Source organism: Salvelinus fontinalis, chromosome 5, assembly GCF_029448725.1.
Source record: "Salvelinus fontinalis isolate EN_2023a chromosome 5, ASM2944872v1, whole genome shotgun sequence".
NCBI lineage: Eukaryota > Metazoa > Chordata > Actinopteri > Salmoniformes > Salmonidae > Salvelinus > Salvelinus fontinalis.
The window spans coordinates 16,234,978-16,256,856 of record NC_074669.1 but is presented as its reverse complement, the minus strand read 5'-3'; the positions used below and the strand labels follow the sequence as shown (position 1 = coordinate 16,256,856).

The following is a 21,879-nucleotide window of genomic DNA, read 5'->3' as shown; positions in this document are numbered from 1 at the left end:
CAGCCAAGACCTCAGAAAAAAATGTGTAGACCTCCACAAGTCTGGTTCATCCTTGCGAGCAATTTCCAAAAGCCTGAAGGTGCCACGTTCATCTGTACAAACAATAGTACACAAGTATAAACACCATGGGACCACGCAGCTGTCATACCGCTCAGGAACGAGATGCCTTCTGTCTCCTAGAGATGAATGTACTTTGGTGCGAAAAGTGCAAATCAATCCCAGAACAACAGCAAAGGACCTTGTGAAGATGCTGGAGGAAACAGGCACAAAAGTATCAATATCCACAGTAAAACGAGTCCTATATCGACATAACCTGAAAGGCCGCTCAGCAAGGAAGAAACCACTGCTCCAAAACCGCCATAAAAAAAGCCAGACTACGGTTTGCAACTGCACATGGGGACAAAGATCGTACTTTTTGGAGAAATGCACTCTGGTCTGATGACACAAAAATAGAACCTTTTGGCCATAATGACCATCGTTATGTTTGGAGGAAAAAGGGGGATGCTTGCAAGCCGAAGAACACCATCCCAACCGTGAAGCACGGGGGTGGCAGCATCATGTTGTGGGGATGCTTTGCTGCAGGAGGGACTGGTGCATTTCACAAAATAGATGGCATCATGAGAAGGGAAAATTATGTGGATATATTGAAGTTATTCAAGACATCAGTCAGGAAGCTAAAGCTTGGTCGCAAATGGGTCTTCCAAATGGACAATGACCCCAAGCATACTTCCAAAGTTGTGGCAAAATGGCTTAAGGACAACAAAGTCAAGGTATTGGAGTGGCCATCACAAAGCCATGACCTCAATCCTATAGAAGATTTCTGGGCAGAACTGAAAAAGCGTGTGCGAGCAAGGAGGCCTACAAACCTGATTCAGTTACACCAGCTCTGTCAGGAGGAATGGGCCACAATTCACAAAACTTATTGTGGGAAGCTTGTGGAAGGCTACCCGAAACGTTTGACCTAAATTAAACAATTTAAAGGCAATGTTACCAAATACTAATTGAGTGTATGTAAACTTCTGACCCACTGGGAATGTGATGAAAGACATAAAAGCTGAAATAACTCAGTCTCTCTACTATTATTCTGACATTTCACATTCTTAAAATAAAGTGGCGATCCTAACTGACCTAAGACAGAGAATTGTTACTTGGATTAAATGTCAGGAATTGTGAAAAACTGAGTTTAAATGTATTTGGCTAAGGTCTATGTAAACTTCCGATTTCAACTGTATATACTGTATTCTAGTCATGGCTAATCCTATATAACTTTTATTTTTCTGGATTATGTGTGTATTGTTTTTATTTTTATTTTGTAATGCTAGTTATTACTGTACAGGTGGAGCTGGAAACAAGCATTTTGCTGCACCTGTGATAACATCTGCAAATCTGTGTACGCAACCAATCATCATTGATTTGATTTGATTTGTATCATGAGCAACCAGCTACACAACACCTCAGTCAGTCCTCATCCCTACCTACCATCCCTCTTCTCTCCCTCGCTATCTTTATGGGGGAGGAGAGAGTCAATCACACCACTGTGTCATGTCCCATCCACATGACATACATTGCACAGATTCATCATTACTTACAATTTACACCATGAGCATTAAACTGAATGGTAAATAGCTATGGATAAGAACATTGTATCATCACGTCTGAAATATAGTCTACTCCCAAGGGGATTGAGTTCCTCCTATTTCTATATCACTGTTGGAATCTCAAACAGAGGACTCCAACTGTGCCATGCAAATGTTTGTCTCTCTTGTCTCCACTGGCCCCTAACCAGTCAAGTCACCAGGGTACACTCACCAAGCATCCAATATCTCTGTTTTACTGAAATGATGGATTTTCAATACGCAAAACACAAGACAGCATGACATCATTTCAAGGGGCCCTTAAATACATTATTTTGTCAAATGAAGTTTGAAAAGGACAAAAAAAACTCTTTCATAACTGTGGTAATTCACTTTGGAAAAAGCTCCTCATAGGACATCTGCTTCTAACACAGCTGGCTCAAACATGCATGACCCATGGTTATTTCTCTGAAAAATACCTCAACACAGGGCACCATTCAACAGTATGCCATGCTCTCAATTGAGACTTATCGTCAATTAAGGCATGGGAGTCAGTTTGCAATGCACTGTAGTGTCAAGTACTGTAAAGTTCAGTTCCTAGAAAGCACTAGTATTGTATATGCTGGTTCAAGTAGTCTATGTGTTCCTCTTAAAACAAACCACTATATAATACACATTATAAACTGGGAGGTTTGAGCCTTGAATGCTGATTGGCTGATAGCCATGGTATATCAGACCGTATAACACAGGTATAACAAAACATTTATTTGTACGGCTCTAATTATGTTGGTAAACAGTTTATAATAGCTATAAGGCACCTCAGGGGTGTGTGCGTCATAAATAAGAACAGCCCTTAGCCGTGGTATATTGGCCATATAGGTCCAAGAGGCATCTAAACATATATATATAAAACAATTTAAACTGCATTGTTGGTTGGGGGCTCGTAAGTAAGCATTTCACTGTAAGGTCTACACCTGTTTAATTCGGCGCATGTGACTAATAACATGTGATTTGATATATCACACCCCCTTGTGCCTTATTGCTTAATTCCAATACCAATGAGCTTGTTATCTATACCACTTCACACACAATGTGTTCAGATATGCCAGTATCTGCCAGTATGGCAGTATCTATCTTCACTTGAAGCCAAGCAATAGGAGCATCTGTAAGATGACCAACTGCATATGTACAGAAACTAGTGCCGGGACAATACCACTATAGCAAACTATTTGGTCCCATAAAAACCTGCTGTATGTAAAATATTGTGTGCTATAGCTTGGATAATAAATAAAGGTGACTCTGGATGACAACATAATGAGGTTTGTTTCCAGCATTAGGGCTGTCTTCCAAAAAAAGTTATTCCGAAATGTGTTTTGATTCTGTTATATACCTTTGGGTTCTTCTAGAAAGAAGGGGACCTCTTTCTTCTCATCGTTATCTTCGATGTGGTCGAAGGTGATCTGAGGAATGGACATCTTCCTCGCTCCAAGGATGGTCATGGAGCCATTGTCACGAACCATCTTCAGTTTCCTCTTGGTGCGCTTGTTCAACACAGACAGACACAATAATGCATCACCAGGGCTTTCCTGAACACAAACTCAGCATTGGTTAAACTCAGGGCCAGGAGTTTTCCTAGTCAGGTTAATGTTCTCCTGTTGGAATATTTTTCATCTGAGCCTAGAGGAAAGTCTTTGTCCTCAGGCCTGGAGGGAAGCCAAAGTAATTCCGCTACCCAACAGTGGTAAAGCGGCCTTTACTGGTTCTAACAGCAGACCTATAAGCTTGCTGCCAGCTCTTAGCAAACTGTTGGGGGAAAATGGTGTTTGACCAAATACAATGCTATTGTTAAATGCGGAAAACACATTTCAGTTGTACAACTGACTAGGTATCCTCGTTTCCTTTAATAAACTGGTCCTGAACATCTCTAAAACTAAGAGCATTGTATTTGGTACAAATCATTCATTTAGTTCTAGACCTCAGCTAAATCTGGTAATGAATGGTGTGGCTGTTGAACAAATTGAGGAGACTAAATTACTTTCCATTACCTTAGATTGTAAACTTTCATGGTCAAAACATATAGATTCAATGGTTGTAAAGATGGGGAGAGTTTTGGCTGTAATAAAGAGATGCTCTGCTTTTTTTGACACCACACTCCAAAAAGCAAGTCCTGCAGGCTCTAGTTTTGTCTAATCTTGATTATTGTCCTGTCGTGTGGTCCAGTGCTGCAAGGAAAGACCTAGTTAAGCTGCAGCTGGCCCAGAACAGTGGCATGTCTTGCTCTTCATTGTAATCAGAGGGATAATATTAATACTATACATGCCAGTCTCTCTTGGCTAAGAGTTGAGGAGAGACTGATCACTTCTTTTTATAAGAAACAATAATGTGTTGAAAATCCCAAATTGTTTACATAGTCAACTTACACACAGCTCTGACACACACACTTATTCCACCAGACATGCCACCAGGGGTCTTTTCACAGTCCCCAAATTCAGAAAGCGTACAGTATTATATAGGGCCCTTATTGCATAATATCTCATATTATTGCTCAAATAAACAGGAAACCTGGTTTTAAAAAACAACTTGATCTAGATAGTTAGTGTGTATGTATTGATATGTAGGCTATGTGTACCTTTAAAAAAATGTATGTAGTTCTGTCCTGCTGTTCTTGTTTATTGATGTTCTGTATTATGTTTCATGTTTTGTGTTTTGTGTGGACCCCAGGAAGAGTAGCTGCTGCTTTTGCAACAGCTAATGGGGATCCTAATAAAATACCAAATACCAAAAGTCACATGTGGCCAATCCCTACCTCCACATGTTAGACAAGTTGTTGTTGTTGTGTTTTTATGGGTTAGCACTATCACTTGTCATTCATTCCTGATTTTCTATTTTCTAACATGGCGTATTCTACCCAGTAAACTTTGATTCTAACCATTCAGAACACAGAAACCTCAGTATCTGTTTTGTAAGCAATGATTTGTGCACCTTTAAACCTTCAAATAATACACTGTGTTAGTCAAATCTTCTTGCACTATAGCATGGTGATTAAGGCCATGTCTTCAAATCTGTGCTGGTTTAACTGAGGTCGACGCTCTTTGAGTCTCTGAATTCCTCGGGGCCTTCATTGTGCTCCACTCCATCACCTAGAGGCAGCACGTCACTAACTGACTGCTTTATAGAAACACAATGATTTTTACTCAATGACACACACAGTGTACTGGCATTGACACTGGCCCATAATCCTGTCCAAATACCAGAATGGGTCTGAATCCTGAATGACTCATTTGGAGCAGAGGGAAGAGAGAGGAGAGAAAGAGAGAAAGAGAGACAGAGAGAGACAGAGAGACAGAGAGAGACAGAGAGAGACAGAGAGAGAGAGAGACAGAGAGAGAGAGAGAGAGAGAGAGAGAGAGAGAGAGAGAGAGAGAGAAAAAGAGAGAGACAGGAGAAGTCACATGCCAGAACAGAAAGTGACGGAAGCAGCTTCACTCTCCCCAATATGTGTGGGTTCAATGCCAAACAATTTTTGTTGTTGTTGCTGTTCTACCAACACAAAGGTTTCCTCCCATGAGAAAGGCGGCAGTGACATCATCTCAACTGACTGTGTCTTTGTGTGGGGGAGACAAAGGCCCGGAATAATCCTGGGGGGCTCAAACACAAGACGTATGTGGCAGGGTCTACAGTCAATCACGGATTACAAAAAGAAAACCAGCCACGTCATGGACATCGACGTCTTGCTCCCAGACAAAATAAACATCTTCTTTGCTCGCTTTGAGGACAATACAGTGGCACTGACACGGCCGCTACCAAAGCCTGTGGGCTCTCCTTCTCCGTGGCCAACGTGAGTAAAACATTTAAACGTGTTAACACTTGCAAGGCTGCCGGCCCAGACGGCATCCCTAGCCGCATCCTCAGAGTAGGCGCAGATGAGCTGGCTGGCGTGTTTACGGACATGTGCAACTGGGTCCTGGACTTTTTGACGCGCCGCCCCCAGGTGGTGACGGTAGGAAACAACATCTCCACCCCGCTGATCCTCAACACTGGGCCCCCACAAGGATGCGTTCTCAGCCCTCTCCTGTGCTCCCTGTTCACCCATGACTGCGTGGCCATGCACACTTCCAACTCAATCATCAAGTTTGCACACAACACTACAGTGGTAGACTTGACTATCAACAACAACGAGATGACCTACAGGGAGGAGGTGAGAGCCCTCGGAGTGTGGTGTCAGGAAAATAACCTCTCACTCAACGTCAACAAAACAAAGGAGATGATCGTGGAGACATTAGTGGAGAAGGTGGAAAGTTTTAAGTTCCTCGGCGTACACATCACGGAGAAGGAGAAGTCACGGACAAACTAAAATGGTCCACCCACACAGACAGCGTGGTGAAGACGGCGCAACAGTGCCTCTTCAACCTCAGGAGGCTAAAGAAATTTTGCTTGTCACCTAAAACATACCCAAACTTTTACAGATGCACAATCGAGAGCATCCTGTCGGGCTGTATCACCGCCTGGTACAGCAACTGCACTGCCCTCAACCGCAAGGCTCTCCAGAGGGTGGTGCGGTCTGCACAACGCATCACCGGGGGCAAACTACCTGCCCTGCAGGACACCTACAGCACACAATGTCACAGGAATGCCAAAAAGATCAAGGACAGCAACCACCCGAGCCACTGCCTATTCACCCCGCTATCATCCAGAAGGCGAGGTCAGTAAAGGTGCATCAAAGCTGGGACCGAGAGACTGAAAAACAGATTCTATCTCAAGGCCATCAAACTGTTAAACAGCCATCACTAACAAGCTTTAAGCACCAGCTGTCAGAGCAGTTCACAGATCACTGCACATAGCCCATCTATAAATAGCCCAAACAACTACCTCATCCCCTACTGTATTTATTTATTTTGCTCCTTTGCACCCTCGTATTTCTACTTTGCGCACTCATCTACGGTCAAATCTACCATTCCAGTGTTTTAATTGCTATATTGTATTTACTTCGCCACCATGGCCTATTTATTGCCTTTACCTCCCTTATCTCACCTTATTTTCTCACATTGTATATAGACTTATTTTTCTACTGTATTATTGACTGTATGTTTGTTTTACTCCACGTGCAACTCTGTGTTGTTATATGTGTCAAACTGCTTTGCTTTATCTTGGCCAGGTCGCAGTTGTAAATGAGAACTTGTTCTTATTAACTTGCCTACCTGGTTAAATAAAGGTGAAATAAAAAAATAAAATAAAAAAATAGAGAGGCTGCTGTCAACATACCGACTCAAATCTCTGGCCACTTTAATAAATGGACCTAATAATGGTATCACTAGTCAACTTAAATAATGGCATTTTAATCATTTTTACATATCCTACATTACTCATATCATATGTACTGTATATACTGTTCTATACCCTCTACAGTACTGCATCTTGCCTATGCCTATCATTAGTCACTTTAAATAACTCCACTTTAATAATGTTTACATATCCTACATCACTCATCTCATATGTATATACTGCTCTATACCATCTACTGCATCTTGCCTATGCCGCACGGCTATTGCTCATCCAGATATTTATTTGTACATATTCTTATTCATCCTTTACATTTGTGTGTATAAGGTAGTTGTTGTAAATTTGTTAGATTACTTATTAGATATTACTGCATTGTCGGAACTAGAAGCACAAGCATTTCGCTACACTTGCATTAACATCTGCTAACCATGTGTATGTGACCAATAAAATGTGATTTGATTTTGATTTGACAGGCTCTTGCCTCGAGCGGTAGGGGATACGGGGGGTTGAGATGGTGAAAGGGAGTGGGTGGGGGTCTTAACTTGTTCTTTCGTAGATCCATTCCCTAAGCACCACCACATTGCTAATGTAGTTCTCAAAGGTAAAAAACCACACTGTCAAAGAGGATAGTACCATATGTCTGTCTGTCTCTCTGTCTGTACCATATGTCTGTCTGTCTGTCTGTATGTCTGTCTGTCTGTCTGTCTGTCTGTCTGTCTGTCTGTCTGTCTGTCTGTCTGTCTGTCTGCCTGCCTGCCTGCCTGCCTGCCTGCCTGCCTGTCTGTCTGTCTGCCTGTCTGTCTGTCGGAAGGCTCATTTCACCACCAAACAGCTTTTTCCTGAGGGCAGCTCTCTTTCTGACATCTCCTCTGGGAACTGAGACAGGATGCAAGCTCTCCAAGAGACAGGTTGACAGATATATCAGCTGTTGATTGACAAAGCAGCTATGGTGCATCAGTAGATTGCAGAGGCAAACGGTTGCTTCTCTGAACAGGGATAAAGGTGTATAAAGTGTGTATGGACCTGCAGTATTATGTTTGTTAGAACTGAAGAAGTGATGTAGTGTGTACCTTGTTTCTGAGGTTTGGGTTGTTGTTTTCAGTGTTAATGGGGAGAATGTAGTCTCCGGTGAGGACATACATCTTCCAGGTGGCGGGACAGCCTTCTGGTTTCTCTGCTGCATAGCAGCGCCACAGCGTCTGAAAAAGAGGATGGACAAGCTGAACCAGTGTGATAAGTGTCTTATCATATTTACCCACGGTAAACACAGATGGTGAGCTGATCACCTGGACATTATCTCAGCTCTGGGTAGAAGCTGCACTCAGGCACAGATCTAGGATCAGACCTCTCCTAACCTTAACCATTAGGTGGACAACAGCTAAATTGACCTTGGATCAGTGTTTAAGGGCAACAATGTGTTCTGACAGAGAAAACTCTTCAATCTGAAGTAGATTCCTGGTTTAACAACTTCATATAGCCATTCCCATATAAACATTCACATATAGCCATTCACATATAAACATTCACATATAAACATTCACATATAAACATTCACATATATCCATTCACATATACACATTCACCAATAACCATTCCCATGTAAACATTCACATATAACCATTCACATATAAACATTCACATATAAACATTCATATAGCCATTCACATATAACCATTCATATAGCCATTCACATTTAACCATTCACATAACCATTCACATATAACCATTCACATATAACCATTCACATACAGTATAACCATTCATATAGCCATTCCATGTTTAGCTCTGTACCGTCATCCTCATCATCATCATCATGTAGATTCAGTGACTCTATGTTTCTTAAATGTCAGCACAATAAGGAATCTCTTTGTAAATGCAGCTGTGGGCTTCTTTGTATGTTCAGAGTCAATGTGATCCTTGTGATGGCCAGCTCCTGGTGAATAAACTGGCTGCTATTTGCCTGTCTTCTCTGCCTGGGAGAGAACAGGACAGGACAGCTCACCTTTTCCAGGACATGTGCAGACTACAAACACTGCTACTCATCTATTTGTACTAGACTGCTTTTTGAAGCTTACATTGGCAAGATTTGAAGGGAACAAATGTGTTATTTAAAGAATTCAGGAGATTTAGTGGTCCTGGACATGTTTAAATTTAACCTCTCTGACATCCTGGCCTGGAGTTGTTACATGAGTAAAGCACTGAATCAAAGATGGCGTGCGTCAGACCAGACCAGACCTTGTCCTAGAGAGGTTCAGCGGCCTACAGTAGGTCCCATGTGTCATCACTGTGTTTAAGCCCTTTCTACACACTCATTCCTATACATATTCTCTCCTATACACAGCTGTTGAGATCCCAGACAGGACAGAGTCTGTCTGTCTGTCTGTCTGTCTGTCTGTCTGTTTGACTGTCTGTCTGTCTGTCTGTTTGACTGTCTGTCTGTCTGTCTGTCTGTCTGTCTGTCTGTCTGTCTGTCTGTCTGTTTGACTGTCTGACTGTCAGTACCTGGATTAGTGAGGCTGCAGCCGGGATCTGTCTGTTGAAATGTTTCTGTCTCTGTTTCTGCTGCACCTTCAGAGCAAAGCCCGAGCCCAGTATACCCTGGAGAAGGGGAGAGGGAGAGAGAGAACGAGAGAGAGAGGCATCATGACACTGAAACCACAGGACGACCTGGAGCTGCACACTGAGGCTTCCCCTCAGAGGACTAACTGGGTTACTCAACAGACAACACAGTAATGATGGAAGGCAATATTGTGTATTATGAATTATGTACACATTATGCTATTTAGTTTATTGTGGAAGAAGAGGAGGAAGATGAGGGGTAATTACTGCAGGCAGAGCGAAGAAGGAGATGGCGAAGACGCTGAAGCAGGAGGCAATGCACTTCCCTATCCACGTCTGAGGAATCTTGTCCCCATAGCCAATGGTGGTCACCGTCACCTGGGGACAGTGGGGACGGGATAGGTTAGGGAAAACAAGGCAATGTTTCCACACACTGATGTCATTTTTATTTACATGATAATTTCCTGTTATATATATCTTTTCACCATTATTACATTTACATATGTACTAAATAAGTTAAAAATCGTTTGTTAAAGGCTTCTAATAATGAGCTACTTGGTTGTAAAGAGGTCATTGAACACAGTTTGGCGATAACAACAAGGAGCAGACCATGAGGAGAAGGTTCATCACACGTATTGGCCTGCCTCCAAAACTGTCACCACTCAGCAGTTGAAATTCACTCAATAGGAATACGATTCTGACTGGGACTAATCCTCGGTGAGGAGAGGATTCTGGGACTAATCCTCAGTGAGGAGAGGAATTTGGCCGAGCGGAGCGCGGAGCAAAACAAATCCCCCTGCATTTCCATGTACATCCACTCTGAAAGCTGAGCCAATTGTGACACATTGAGAGAAGCACAGTGGAGTGTCTTTGGGGCGCCGTGTGACCTTGTGCTGTGTGCTTATACAAAGAGGGTGATGTAAGGTGAGATACTTAAAACTTTTTGGGAGTAAATAGGAAGAAGGAGGCAGGGAGGGAAGGAGGGAGGGGGATGGTTAATCCTCATCTACACATTCTATGACTAAACAATGGGCCTGACATCAGTGTGGAATTGTCCACTCAACAACACCCCTGCATTCAAACCCCTGGTGTAAGCGCTGCACTCCAAGTGTGTGGCGAAGCCTCTCCATGTCTTCACAAAGGTCAAACACACCATCTTGAGTTCTCATTGGGGCACAGTCTATTTACTCTTTCTCCCTCTCTCTGAGGAAGTGTGTGTCATTGCCACACCACACCTGCCATCATATGGTTCATAGTAAAACACCAAACACCCTATAAATAACATCAACTAAATCTCTCCCTCTCCCTATCCACCCTGAAATCAATTGGTTCTCTGTCTCTCTCTCCCGTTTTCAGAGTTTGAGCAGAGTGCTGGTGAAGCTCCCGATCAAACACTCTTCCCTTAACAACCTCTGTCTGAGTGTGAGAGGCAGAGGAGAGGAGAGAGGAGAAATATGAATCATGCCATTGGCCTGTGGGCTCTGGGCCCGTCCTACAGCTGTGCCCTGCACCTGCACACCCCACAGTGGAAAACAAGCTGACAGGGAATACACTGGGAAACACGCACACACACCACTCTCCAAACAGTCTCTCCCTTTACTGCTGGACAAACTGATCTCAGCACACACACACACACACACTACACTACACTACACACCACACCACACACACAGTGACCAAACCTATTGGCACGGCATATCACAAGTCTCAAGTTTACAGTCTCTGTGATTAACAAAGGAGAGCAAAGTTCCTATAGGGCTGTTTTGTTCATTGTGGCTATGACACACAAAAACAGCTTTTCATGGTTCCATTGGGCACCAAGGACCCCTGAACCTTTCTAACTCTCATTACAAAACAGCTATTAATCCTACAATTACAGTTTTAATTAAAGGAACTGACACTTTATAGTGGCAGAGTAAAAGGTATTTGAGACAGAGAGCAGCAAGGTGGTTTATTGCGTGTAGATCCCTCTAGCACAAGACTACCATAGGTTTTTTATTACCCACAGCCTTACATTGAACTGTTTAATTAACTGAACTGGAAACTTGACCCGCCTGATGGAAACAGCCAAAACAGCCTGCACTCAAAAAAATGCTGGGTTGTTTAGCTGACCCAACTGCTGAGTTGCAAGCATTGGGTCACTTAGTTGGATTGTTTTCTTTAAAAAGAGCAGGGTTGGGTTGTTGATAAAATCAAATCAAATTGTATTTGTCACATGTGCCAAATACAAGTGTAGACCTTACCGTGAAATGCTTACTTACAAGCCCTTAACCAACAATGCAGTTCAAGAAATAGAGTTAAGAAAATATTGACTAAATAAACTAAAGTAAAAAATTAAATAAAAAGTAACACAAGAAAATTACATAACAATAACGTGGCTATATACAGCGGGTACCGGTACTGAGTCAATGTGCAGGGGTACAGGTTAGTCAAGGTAATTTGTAGGTATGGGAAAAGCGACTATGCATAGATAATAAACAGCGAGTAGCAGCAGTGTAAAAACAAAGGGGTGGTCAATGTAAATAGTCCGGGTGGCCATTTGATTAAATGTTCAGCAGTATTATAGCTTGGGGGTAGAGGCTGTTAAGGAGCCTTTTGGATCAAGACTTGGCGCTCCGGTACCGCTTGCCGGGACTGGAGTCCTCGACAATTTTTTGGGCCTTCCTCTGACACCGCCTAGTATATAGGTCCTGGATGGCAGGGAGCTTGGCCCCAATGACGTATTGGGCCGTACGCACTACCCTCTGTAGCCCCATACGGTCAGATGCCAAGCAGTTGCCATACCAGGCGGTGATGCACCCGGTCAGGATGCTCTCGATGGCAGCTGTGGAACTTTTTTAAGATCTGGGGACCCATGCCAAATCTTTTCAGTCTCCTGAGGGGGAAAAGCTGGTGTGCACTCTTCACGTCTGTCTTGGTGTGTTTGGACCATGATAGTTTGGTGGTGATGTGGCACCAAGGAACTTGAAACTCTCGACCCACTCCACTACAGCCTCGTCGATGATAACGGGGGCCTGTTCAGCCTTCCTTTTCCTTTAGTCTGTGATCAGCTCCTATGTCTTGCTCACATTGAGGGAGAGGTTGTTGTCCTGGCACCACACTGCCAGGTCTCTGAACTCCTCCCTATAGGCTCATCATTGTCGGTGATCAGGCCTACCACTGTTGTGTCGTCAGCAAACTTAATGATAGTGTTGGAGTCGTGCCACACAGTCGTGGGTGAACAGGGAGTACAAGAGGGGACAAAACACGCACCCCTGAGGGGCCATGGTGTTGAGGATCAGAGTGGCAGATATGTTGCTGCCTACTCTAACCACCTGGGGGCGGCCCGTCAGGAAGTCTAAGATCCAATTGCAGAGGAAGGTGTTTAGTCCCAGGGTCCTTAGCTTAGTGATGAGCTTCGTGGGCACTATGGTGTTAAACACTGAGCTGTAGTCAATGAACAACATTCTCACATAGGTGTTCCTTTTGTCCAGGTGGGAAAGGGCAGTGTGGAGTGCGATTGAGATTGCGTCATCTGTGGATCTGTTGGGGTGATATACGAATTGGAGTGGGTTTAGGGTTCCTGGAATGATGGTGTTGATGTGAGCCATGACCAACCTTTCATAGCACTTCATGGCTACCGACGTGAGCGCTACTGGGCGGTAGTCATTAAGGCAGGTTACCTTCACATTTTTTTATATCAGTTTTCCATTAAAACGATAAGAAAAAAGAATAAAATTCTACATCAATTCATAATGCAGAATAATGGTCCTTTAAGTATGTATGACCGCAAGGGCCAGGCCATGAAGTTATATATATCACAGTCATATACCCTTGAAAGCGCCTCGGCTAAAGCATGTTAGTTTGTCTGTAAGGGTACAAATTATCAAGGAACCTACCAGGTAGAAGCCTAAATCCGTAACCATGGGCACCCTCTTAGATATCATTCTGACCAACTTGCCCTCTAAATACACCTCTGTTGTCTTCAAGCAGGATCTCAGCGATCACTGCCTCATTGCCTGCGTGCGTAATGGGTCTGCGGTCAAATGACCACCCCTCATCACTGTCAAACGCTCCCTAAAACACTTCAGAGAGCAGGCCTTTCTAATCAACCTGGCCCGGGTATCCTGGAGGGATATTGACCTCATCCCGTCAGTAGAGGATGCCTGGTTTCTTTTCAAAAGTACTTTCCTCTCCATCTTAAATTACCATGCCCTATTCAAAAAATGTAGAACTAAGAACAGATATAGCCCTTGGTTCACCCCAGACTTCCCTTGACCAGCACAAAAACATCCTGTGGCGTTCTGCATTAGCATCGAATAGCCCCCGCGATATGCAACTTTTCAGGGAAGTCAGAAACCAATATACTCAGTCAGTTAGGAAAGCTAAGGATAGCTTTTTCAAACAGAAATTTGCTTCCTGTAGCAATAATTCCAAAAAGTTTTGGGGCATTGTAAAGTCCATGGCGAATAAGAGCACCTCCTCCCAGCTGCCCACTGCACTGAGGATAGGAAACACTGTCACCAGTGTTTACGATAATCAATCATTTCAACGATAATCAATCATTTCAATAAGCATTTTCCTACGGCTGGCCATCATTTCCACCTGGCTACCCCTACCCCGGCCAACATCACAGCACTCCCTGCAGAAACTTGCCCAAGCCCCCCCGCTTCTCCTTCACCCAAATCCAGACAGCTGATTTTCTGAAAGAGCTGCAAAATCTGGATCCCTACAAATCAGCTGGGCTAGACAATTTGGACCCTCTCTTTCTAAAATGATCAGCCGAAATTGTTGCAACCCCTATTACTAGCCTATTCAACATCTCTTTCGTTTCGTCTGAGATCCCCAAAGATTGAAAAGCTGACGCGGCCATCCCCCTCTTCAAAGGGGGAGACACTCTAGACCCAAATTATTATAGACCTATATCCATCCTGCTCTGCCTTTCTAAAGTCTATCGAAAGCCAAGTTTACAAACAGATCACCGACCATTTCGAATCCTATCATACCTTCTCCACTATGAAATCTGGTTTCCGAGCTGGTCATGGGTGCACCTCAGCCTCGCTCAAGGTCCTAAACGATATCATAACCGCCATCGATAAAAGACAGTACTGTGCAGCCGTCTTCATCAACCTGGCCAAGGCTTTCGACTCTGTCAATCACCATATTCTTATCGGCAGACTCAATAGCCTTCACTTCTCAAATGACTGCCTCACCTGGTTCACCAACTACTTCTCAGACAGAGTTCAGTGTGTCAAATCGGAGGGCCGGTTGTCCGGACCTCTGGCAGTCTCTATGGGAGTGCCACAGGGTTCAAAACTCGGGCCGACTCTTTTCTCTGTATATATCAATGATGTCGCTCTTGCTGCTGGTGATTCTCTGATCCACCTCTACGCAGACGACACCATTCTGTATACATCTGGCCCTTTTTTGGACACTGTGCTAACAAACCTCCAAACGAGCTTCAACGCCATACAACACTCATTCCATGGCCTCCAACTGCTCTTAAATACAAGTAAAACTAAGTGCATGCTCTTCAAACGATTGCTGCCCGTACTCTCCAGCCCGACTAGCATCACTACTCAAGACGGTTCTGACCTACAACATATGGATGACTACAAATACCTAGGTGTCTGGTTAGACTGTAAACTCTCCTTCCAGACTCATATTAAACATCTCCAATCCAAAATTAAATCTAGAATCTGCTTCCTATTTCGTAACAAAGCCTCCTTTACTCACGCTGCCAAACATACCCTCGTAAAACTGACTATCCTACCGATCCTTGACTTCGGCGATGTCATTTACAAAATAGCCCCTAACACTCTACTCAGCAAACTGGATGTAGTCTATCACAGTGCCATCCATTTTGTCACCAAAGCCCCATATACTACTCACCACTGCGACCTGTATGCTCTCGTTGGCTGGCCCTCACTACATATCCGTCGCCAAACCCACTGGCTCCAGGTCATCTATATAAGTCTTCTATATAAGTCATCTATATAAGTCTATAAGTCTTTGCTAGGTAAAGCCCCGCCTTATCTCAGCTCACTGGTCACTATAGCAACACCCACCCGTTGCACGCGCTCCAGCAGGTATATTGCACTGGTAATCCCCAAAGCCAACACTACCTTTGGCCGCCTTTCTTTCCAGTTCTATGCTGCCAATGACTGGAACGAATTGCAAAAATCTCTGAAGCTGAAGTCTTATATCTCCCTCTCTAACTTTAAGCATCAGCTGTCAGAGCAGCTTACCGATCACTGTACCTCTACACAGCCAATCTGTAAATAGCACACAAAACTACCTCATCCCCATATTATTACTTACCCTCTTGCACCCCAGTATCTCTACTTGCACATCATCATCTGCACATCTATCACTCCAGTATTAATGCTAAATTGTAATTAATAAATAGGCGTCTATGGCCTATTTATCGCCTACCTCCCTACTCTTCTACATTTGCACACACTGTACATATATTTTTCTATTTTTCTTTTCTATTATGTTATTGACTGTACATTTGTTTATGTGTAACTCTGTGCTGTTGTTTTTGTCGCACTGCTTTGCTTTATCTTGGCAAGGTCGCAGTTGTAAAGGAGAACTTGTTCTCAACTGGCCTACCTGGTTAAATAAAAAAATGTTTTGTGTAAAAGTAGCTTTGTGTAACTGAAACCGGATTAGCAACTTGTTTCTTTATGGTATTCCAGAACCACTCAAGCTAGAGGAGGACCCCGACAGATACACACCACAAAACAAGCGCAATGGTGGAAATTGATGTTTTATTTCTTTACACACACACACACACACACACACACACACACACACACACACACACACACACACACACACACACACACACACACACACACACACACACACACACACACACACACACCTTGCACTATTGGTTAGAGCCTGTAAGTAAGCATTTCACTGTAAGGTCTACACCTGTTGTATTCGGTGCACGTGACAAATAAACTTTGATTTGATTTGATTTGAAAAAGCGGAGATTCAATCTAGGGTTGTGGGTTTGATTCCCACTTGGGTCACATATACTAAAATGTGCAGTGCATTCGGAAAGTATTCAGACCCCTTCCCCACATTTTGTGACATTACAGCATTATTCTAAAATGGATGAAATTAAAAATGTTCCTCATTAATCTACACACAATACCCCATAATAACAAAGTAAAAACAGGTTTTTAGACATTTTTACAAATGTATTAAAAATAATGCACTGTATATCACTGTTCTGTAAGTTGCCTTGGATAAACGTGTCTGCTATATACAGTACTATCCCATTACTATGCCTTACCACCAGTGGTGGTTGGTGGCACTTTAAATGGGGAGGACGGGCTCATAGTAATGGTTGGTTTCCATGTGTTTGATGCCATTCCATTGATTATTTTGAGCCATCCTCCCTCACCAGCCTCTTCTGCTTACCACGCCCCACCACAGGGCATCAGCGTAGCTGGAGAAGCCAGTCTTGCCCTCCTCGTCCACAGCATCCTTCTCCGCCAGGTACACAAAGTAGGAGGAGAAAATCAGCCCCAGGAAGCCGATGTACAGCGTGGTGATCAGCTCCTACAACAGAGGAAATGCAGATAGAGAGTCGAGTATGTCACTTGTAATGTGCAGTAGACCATGTATAGGTGTTACATGTATTTCTTTACATTATTTACACATGTTACATTGCAGGTGTGAATCAAACTAAAATTAAATCTGTCCATAACATCAATCATTACAACACGTAGTCAGATCAAGACTAGAGCGTGCAATGACTACAAAGAAAGAGGAGGCATATGACTCTCTCTCTATCATTTCACACAGACAGAAGACTTCATCTTTAGGAAGAGTAGCTGCTGCTTTCCCAACAGCTAATGGGGATCCTAATAAAATACCAAATTCCAAATCTCCCCTATTTATATAAACCCTCAACCCTAAAATAATAGCAGCAGACCCATTGCACATCACAGAGAAATAACCCACAGCTTCCTGTTAAAGATAGAAAAAAACCAGAAGAGTCGGTCTTCAAAAGAACCCCAGATGACTGAAATTAGAGTACAAACAAAGAGGGGGAAACACATGAAGAGGTAGAAAGGAAAGCTGTTAAACCTGACTCTACCTCTCTCTCCTTATAAAGCCTTGCAGGTCCTAGTGAGAGTATCAGAGGAATCTGTGATTGTGCAACGGGCCCTGTGATAATCACTGGTGGCAATATAGCATGGACAACATGGACAGACGTCTGCCTCAGTCTACCCATAACCAGATAAGCTAGGCAGGAGGCAGGAGGCAGGAGGCAGAAGGCAGGGCAACTCAGACAGAACAAGTGCACTAACCCTTTGGAAGAAATGGCAGCAATGTGCACCCATCATCTGACCACAGTGTCCTTATTTGGTTAAGAAATGTCCAACAATAGTTGTTTTATCTTTTATTTTCAAAGCCATGACTAACCACGTCTTTAGCCATCTCATCTACCTTGCTTTTTTATTTTCATCTACTTGATTGACTGAGGATTTATGAGAAGCCTACTCAGGGTACAGTAGACAAGTAGATCAAGTTAGATCAAGTTAGATTAATTCACTCTACTAAAAACAGCATTATACTCCAGATTACCTTTTGATATTTAACTTCATGTAAGCTCATACTGCACATAATTATGATATGAAATGAGCCAACAGATGTAAAGGGATCTCCACCTGTCTATGGATGAAGACTACCGATCCCAGAAGCCTCCATGTTCCTCCCTGACGATCCACGTGCAGCATGCGTAGAATCTGGAGGAAGCGGATTCCCCTGTAATCATGGAGACAAAAGGCAACCAATGTCAATCAAACCTTAGCCTACTATACCTCTACTCTCTTCCACCTGTTTTACTATGCAACGAAAACACAATTACAGTACAACACAAAATGTTACACTTATATTACAATATTATTTGTAATTATGGTTGCAAAATTCCAGGAACTTTCAATACATTTCCTGGTTTTCCCTAAATCCCGTTTGGAGGCTTCCCGCAATCAGGAGGTGAATAAGCAGGATATCTGGGATCCTCCAACCAGGATTTCTGGAAAACCAGGTAAAATATTCAAAATTTTGCATCCAATTTTGCATCTGATTTGTACCACACCCAGTACCTGATAGCAGATGTTGCAAACACTTGGCCATTGGAGCCTACACCCAGCACTACGACGGAGGCAATAACCACTATCAGATCTGGGGGATACAGGGATACACCTGTACATTAGCATTGGCATCTAGCTCATAATCTTCAAATGTTTAAGTTGCCATTGAACAACAAAAGTATTAGACATAATAGTAGAAGTAATGATAGTAGAAGAAGTAAGAAGAGAGCCAGGACGAAAGTAATACAGGGCAAAAGTAACACGCTGCTCCCTGCAACTCCCTGGAATAAATTAAAAAAATTAAGCACAGGCCATTGTCTCCTCTAGTTTATATTGCTTTTATAATGCAAGCAAAATATCAACAGGTGACTGAATGTTAGAAAATTATATATGACATCATTAGAATTATGCCTTAATCAAATGACTTGATGGATCAGCTTCCGACATAAGCTTTTATCGAGAGGTTAGTGGTTAAAAATATTTATGATTCTGGGGGTTAATTACCTTGTGTCAAGCCATGGAAATGTGATTAGCCTGATTACTTTGCAGTTTGGGAAAATAATACAAACGTTTACTCTATCAAGACACGAGGAGCGCGCATGACAAGGACAACTGGAGCACAGCTGATTGGTAGGGCTAAGCATGAATCATTGAAAATGTTGAAAAACATCTACTACTATGGTTAATGTAGCTATTATGTGATCCATTTTAGTCTGATTAATATTGTAAGGACAAATATTGTGGTTGCGCAACATTGAGATGGCTCCTTCCATACATTTCTAACCTATAGCATGAATTATTCATGAAATGATGGCTGATAGTACTTTTGTTGAAAGTAAAGAGCATTACAAAGCAGAAACATGGAGATAAGACAGATATTGTGCACTTCTCGCCAGATGTTACTTCCGTCCCAACGCTGTGTTACTCCCGCCCCGCCGGCAGGTGCAAAAGTAACTATGCGGTAGTCTATTTCATTTCAACTCACATACCTCAGAAATGAAATTACAGTTGCTAATGGTAGAGGACATATACATGACAAAAAGTTGTTTGTCATAAAATATAGTCTCTCTAGCACTATCGATCTGTGAGTAATTAAGAAACAAAAAGTGTTACTTTCATCCCGGTTCTCCCCTAGTAGACATAATAGCAGAAGTAATCAAATTTGACCCCAAAAAAGAAGGGGTAAAAACATGGAACAACGGTGTCTGACTGCATGTGGCATGGCTGTGTGAGATTTAATAAAGGATAAGCCAGGTGCACCTATGATAGAAATGGGTTTCCTGATGAAGCGGAGTCGTCCCTTGATCCCCACATATTTGCTCCTGCAGCCGGCAGACCAGAGCCGCACCACATACTCTGTCCCAAAGAACAGCACCAGGACAATCTCCTGTGGACCAGAACACAAGCAGTTACAGACAACAATTAGGAGAACAAGGCTGGGGAAGAAGGGGAGAAGACACAAAACATTCAAACTAGTTCATTAAGACCAAAACATATTACTATCACATTTTACTAAGACGACTACACACACACTATCTATCTATCATTTCAAACTATGAAAGTAATATGAGTGTTTTTCTAAGTCCAGTGCCAAGCAATGCATTGAGATGTCAGGCTTGATAAGAGCTTGGTGGGACTGGGCCTTGACAGGTGTGCTGACAGAGAGAGGCTGAGGTGGTCTAGTAGTAAGGGAACCATTCACACCAGCCCACCCAGAAGAAGGTTAGATAGCATCTCTGATGACAGAGCATACTGAGCCAGGGTCAATGGCTCAGTGATTTGAGCCTCATGGCTGTGACAGTGCCTCAGCAGGATGTGCAGGTAGGATAAATACTAAATCAGCTGGGTTGTGTTGGAGCCCTTTACACATCTGTTGGGTGGTTAAAATATAATAAGTGACATTTTGCCACAGTGCAAATATTGTGTGTATGGTGGGGAGGGGGGAGTGTGTTTGTTTGTGTGTGTGTGATAATTCTTCATGAACCAATATCTTTTTCATTAGCACCATGTCTCCATAATATTTTGCCACCTAACACTCAGTAATAGCTGTCTTAGTGTGGGTGGCCATCCCATTGCTTGCTTGAATTGGCTGCTCTACCAGCACCCCTCCCTCCCCTTTTGAAACCTAATACCACAGGCCCTGCTGCAACAACATAGCTCCATAGTCACAAAAACAATCCCCTGGCTGTCACTCACCCTATAGACACATTCACTTACTGCGAATGCAGTGACAGTGTCCTTCCTTAATAATACTGTGGGTTGGACTGATCTTACAGGAACAAGTAGCACTGTTGTGTGGATTTAACATAAATAGCTACCGTGTTTGTGACTGAGGGAAAAAGTGAGAAGTGGGTTAATAACATCTATTTTAGTTGGACTTGACCGACCAGGCACAGCCCTACTTGTGTATACCGCGGAGAGAGTGAGAGACCAAATTTCATGGCTCTGTGCTGTGGTTATATAACATTGCACTATTTGTGGGTATTTGTGTCTAAAAGTTGGCCAAGGCTATTTTCCCACACCTGTCCAAACTGCTCCCCAGTGGCCAGCACCTCTACACAAAAAAGGTGCTATCTAGAACTTAAAAAGGTTATTTGGATGTCCCCATAGGAGAACCATTTGAAGAAATATTTTTGGTTCCAGGAAAAAACATTTTTTATTCCAGGTATAACCCTATTCAAATCAAATATAATTTTATTAGTCACATGCACCGAATACAACAGGTGTATTAGACCTTACATTGAAATGCTTACTTACAAGCCCCTAACCAACAATGCTGTTTAAAAAATACAAATAAGAACAAGACAAAAAAGGAACAAGTAATTAAAGAGCAGCAGTAAATAACAATAGTGAGGCTATATGCAGGGGGTACCGGTACAGAGTCAAAGTGCTAGGGCACCGGTTAGTCGAGATAATTGAGGTAATATGTACATGTAGGTAAAGTTATGAAAGTGACTATGCATAGACAATAACAGAGAGTAGCAGCGGCGTAAAATGGGGAGGGCAATGCAAATAGTATGGGTAGCCATTTGATTAAATGTTCAGAAGTTTTATGCCTTGGGGGTAGAAGCTGTTTAGAAGCCTCTTGGACCTAGACTTGGTGCTCCGGTACTGCTTGTCGTGTGGTAGCAGCGCGAACAGTCTATGACTTGGGTGGCTGGAGTCTTTGACAATTTTTAGGGCCTTCCTCAGACACCGCCCTGTATAGAGATCTAGGATGGCAGGAAGCTTAGCCCCAGTGGTGTACTTGGCCGTACGCACTACCCTCTGTAGTGCCTTGCAGTCGGAGGTCGAGCAGTTGCCATACCAGGAAGTGATGCAACTGGTCAGGACGCTCTCGATGGTGCAGCTGTAGAACCTTTTGAGGA

The 21,879-nt window shown here is 43.0% G+C and overlaps 1 protein-coding gene across 1 annotated transcript in view; it reads right to left on the bottom strand.

The window, feature by feature from the left end:
• The window catches only part of LOC129855211 (potassium voltage-gated channel subfamily KQT member 1-like), a 301,702-nt gene that overhangs the window by 249,967 nt on the left and 29,856 nt on the right, over window positions 1–21,879 (bottom strand). The window contains exons 3-10 of the mRNA XM_055922626.1: window positions 19,772–19,898; window positions 18,524–18,602; window positions 18,086–18,182; window positions 16,830–16,970; window positions 9,681–9,791; window positions 9,357–9,452; window positions 7,925–8,053; window positions 2,965–3,115 (exon numbers count right to left, since the gene is read on the bottom strand). Coding sequence (XP_055778601.1) covers window positions 2,965–3,115; window positions 7,925–8,053; window positions 9,357–9,452; window positions 9,681–9,791; window positions 16,830–16,970; window positions 18,086–18,182; window positions 18,524–18,602; window positions 19,772–19,898 — 931 coding nt within the window. The remainder of the gene's footprint in view (window positions 1–2,964; window positions 3,116–7,924; window positions 8,054–9,356; window positions 9,453–9,680; window positions 9,792–16,829; window positions 16,971–18,085; window positions 18,183–18,523; window positions 18,603–19,771; window positions 19,899–21,879) is intronic.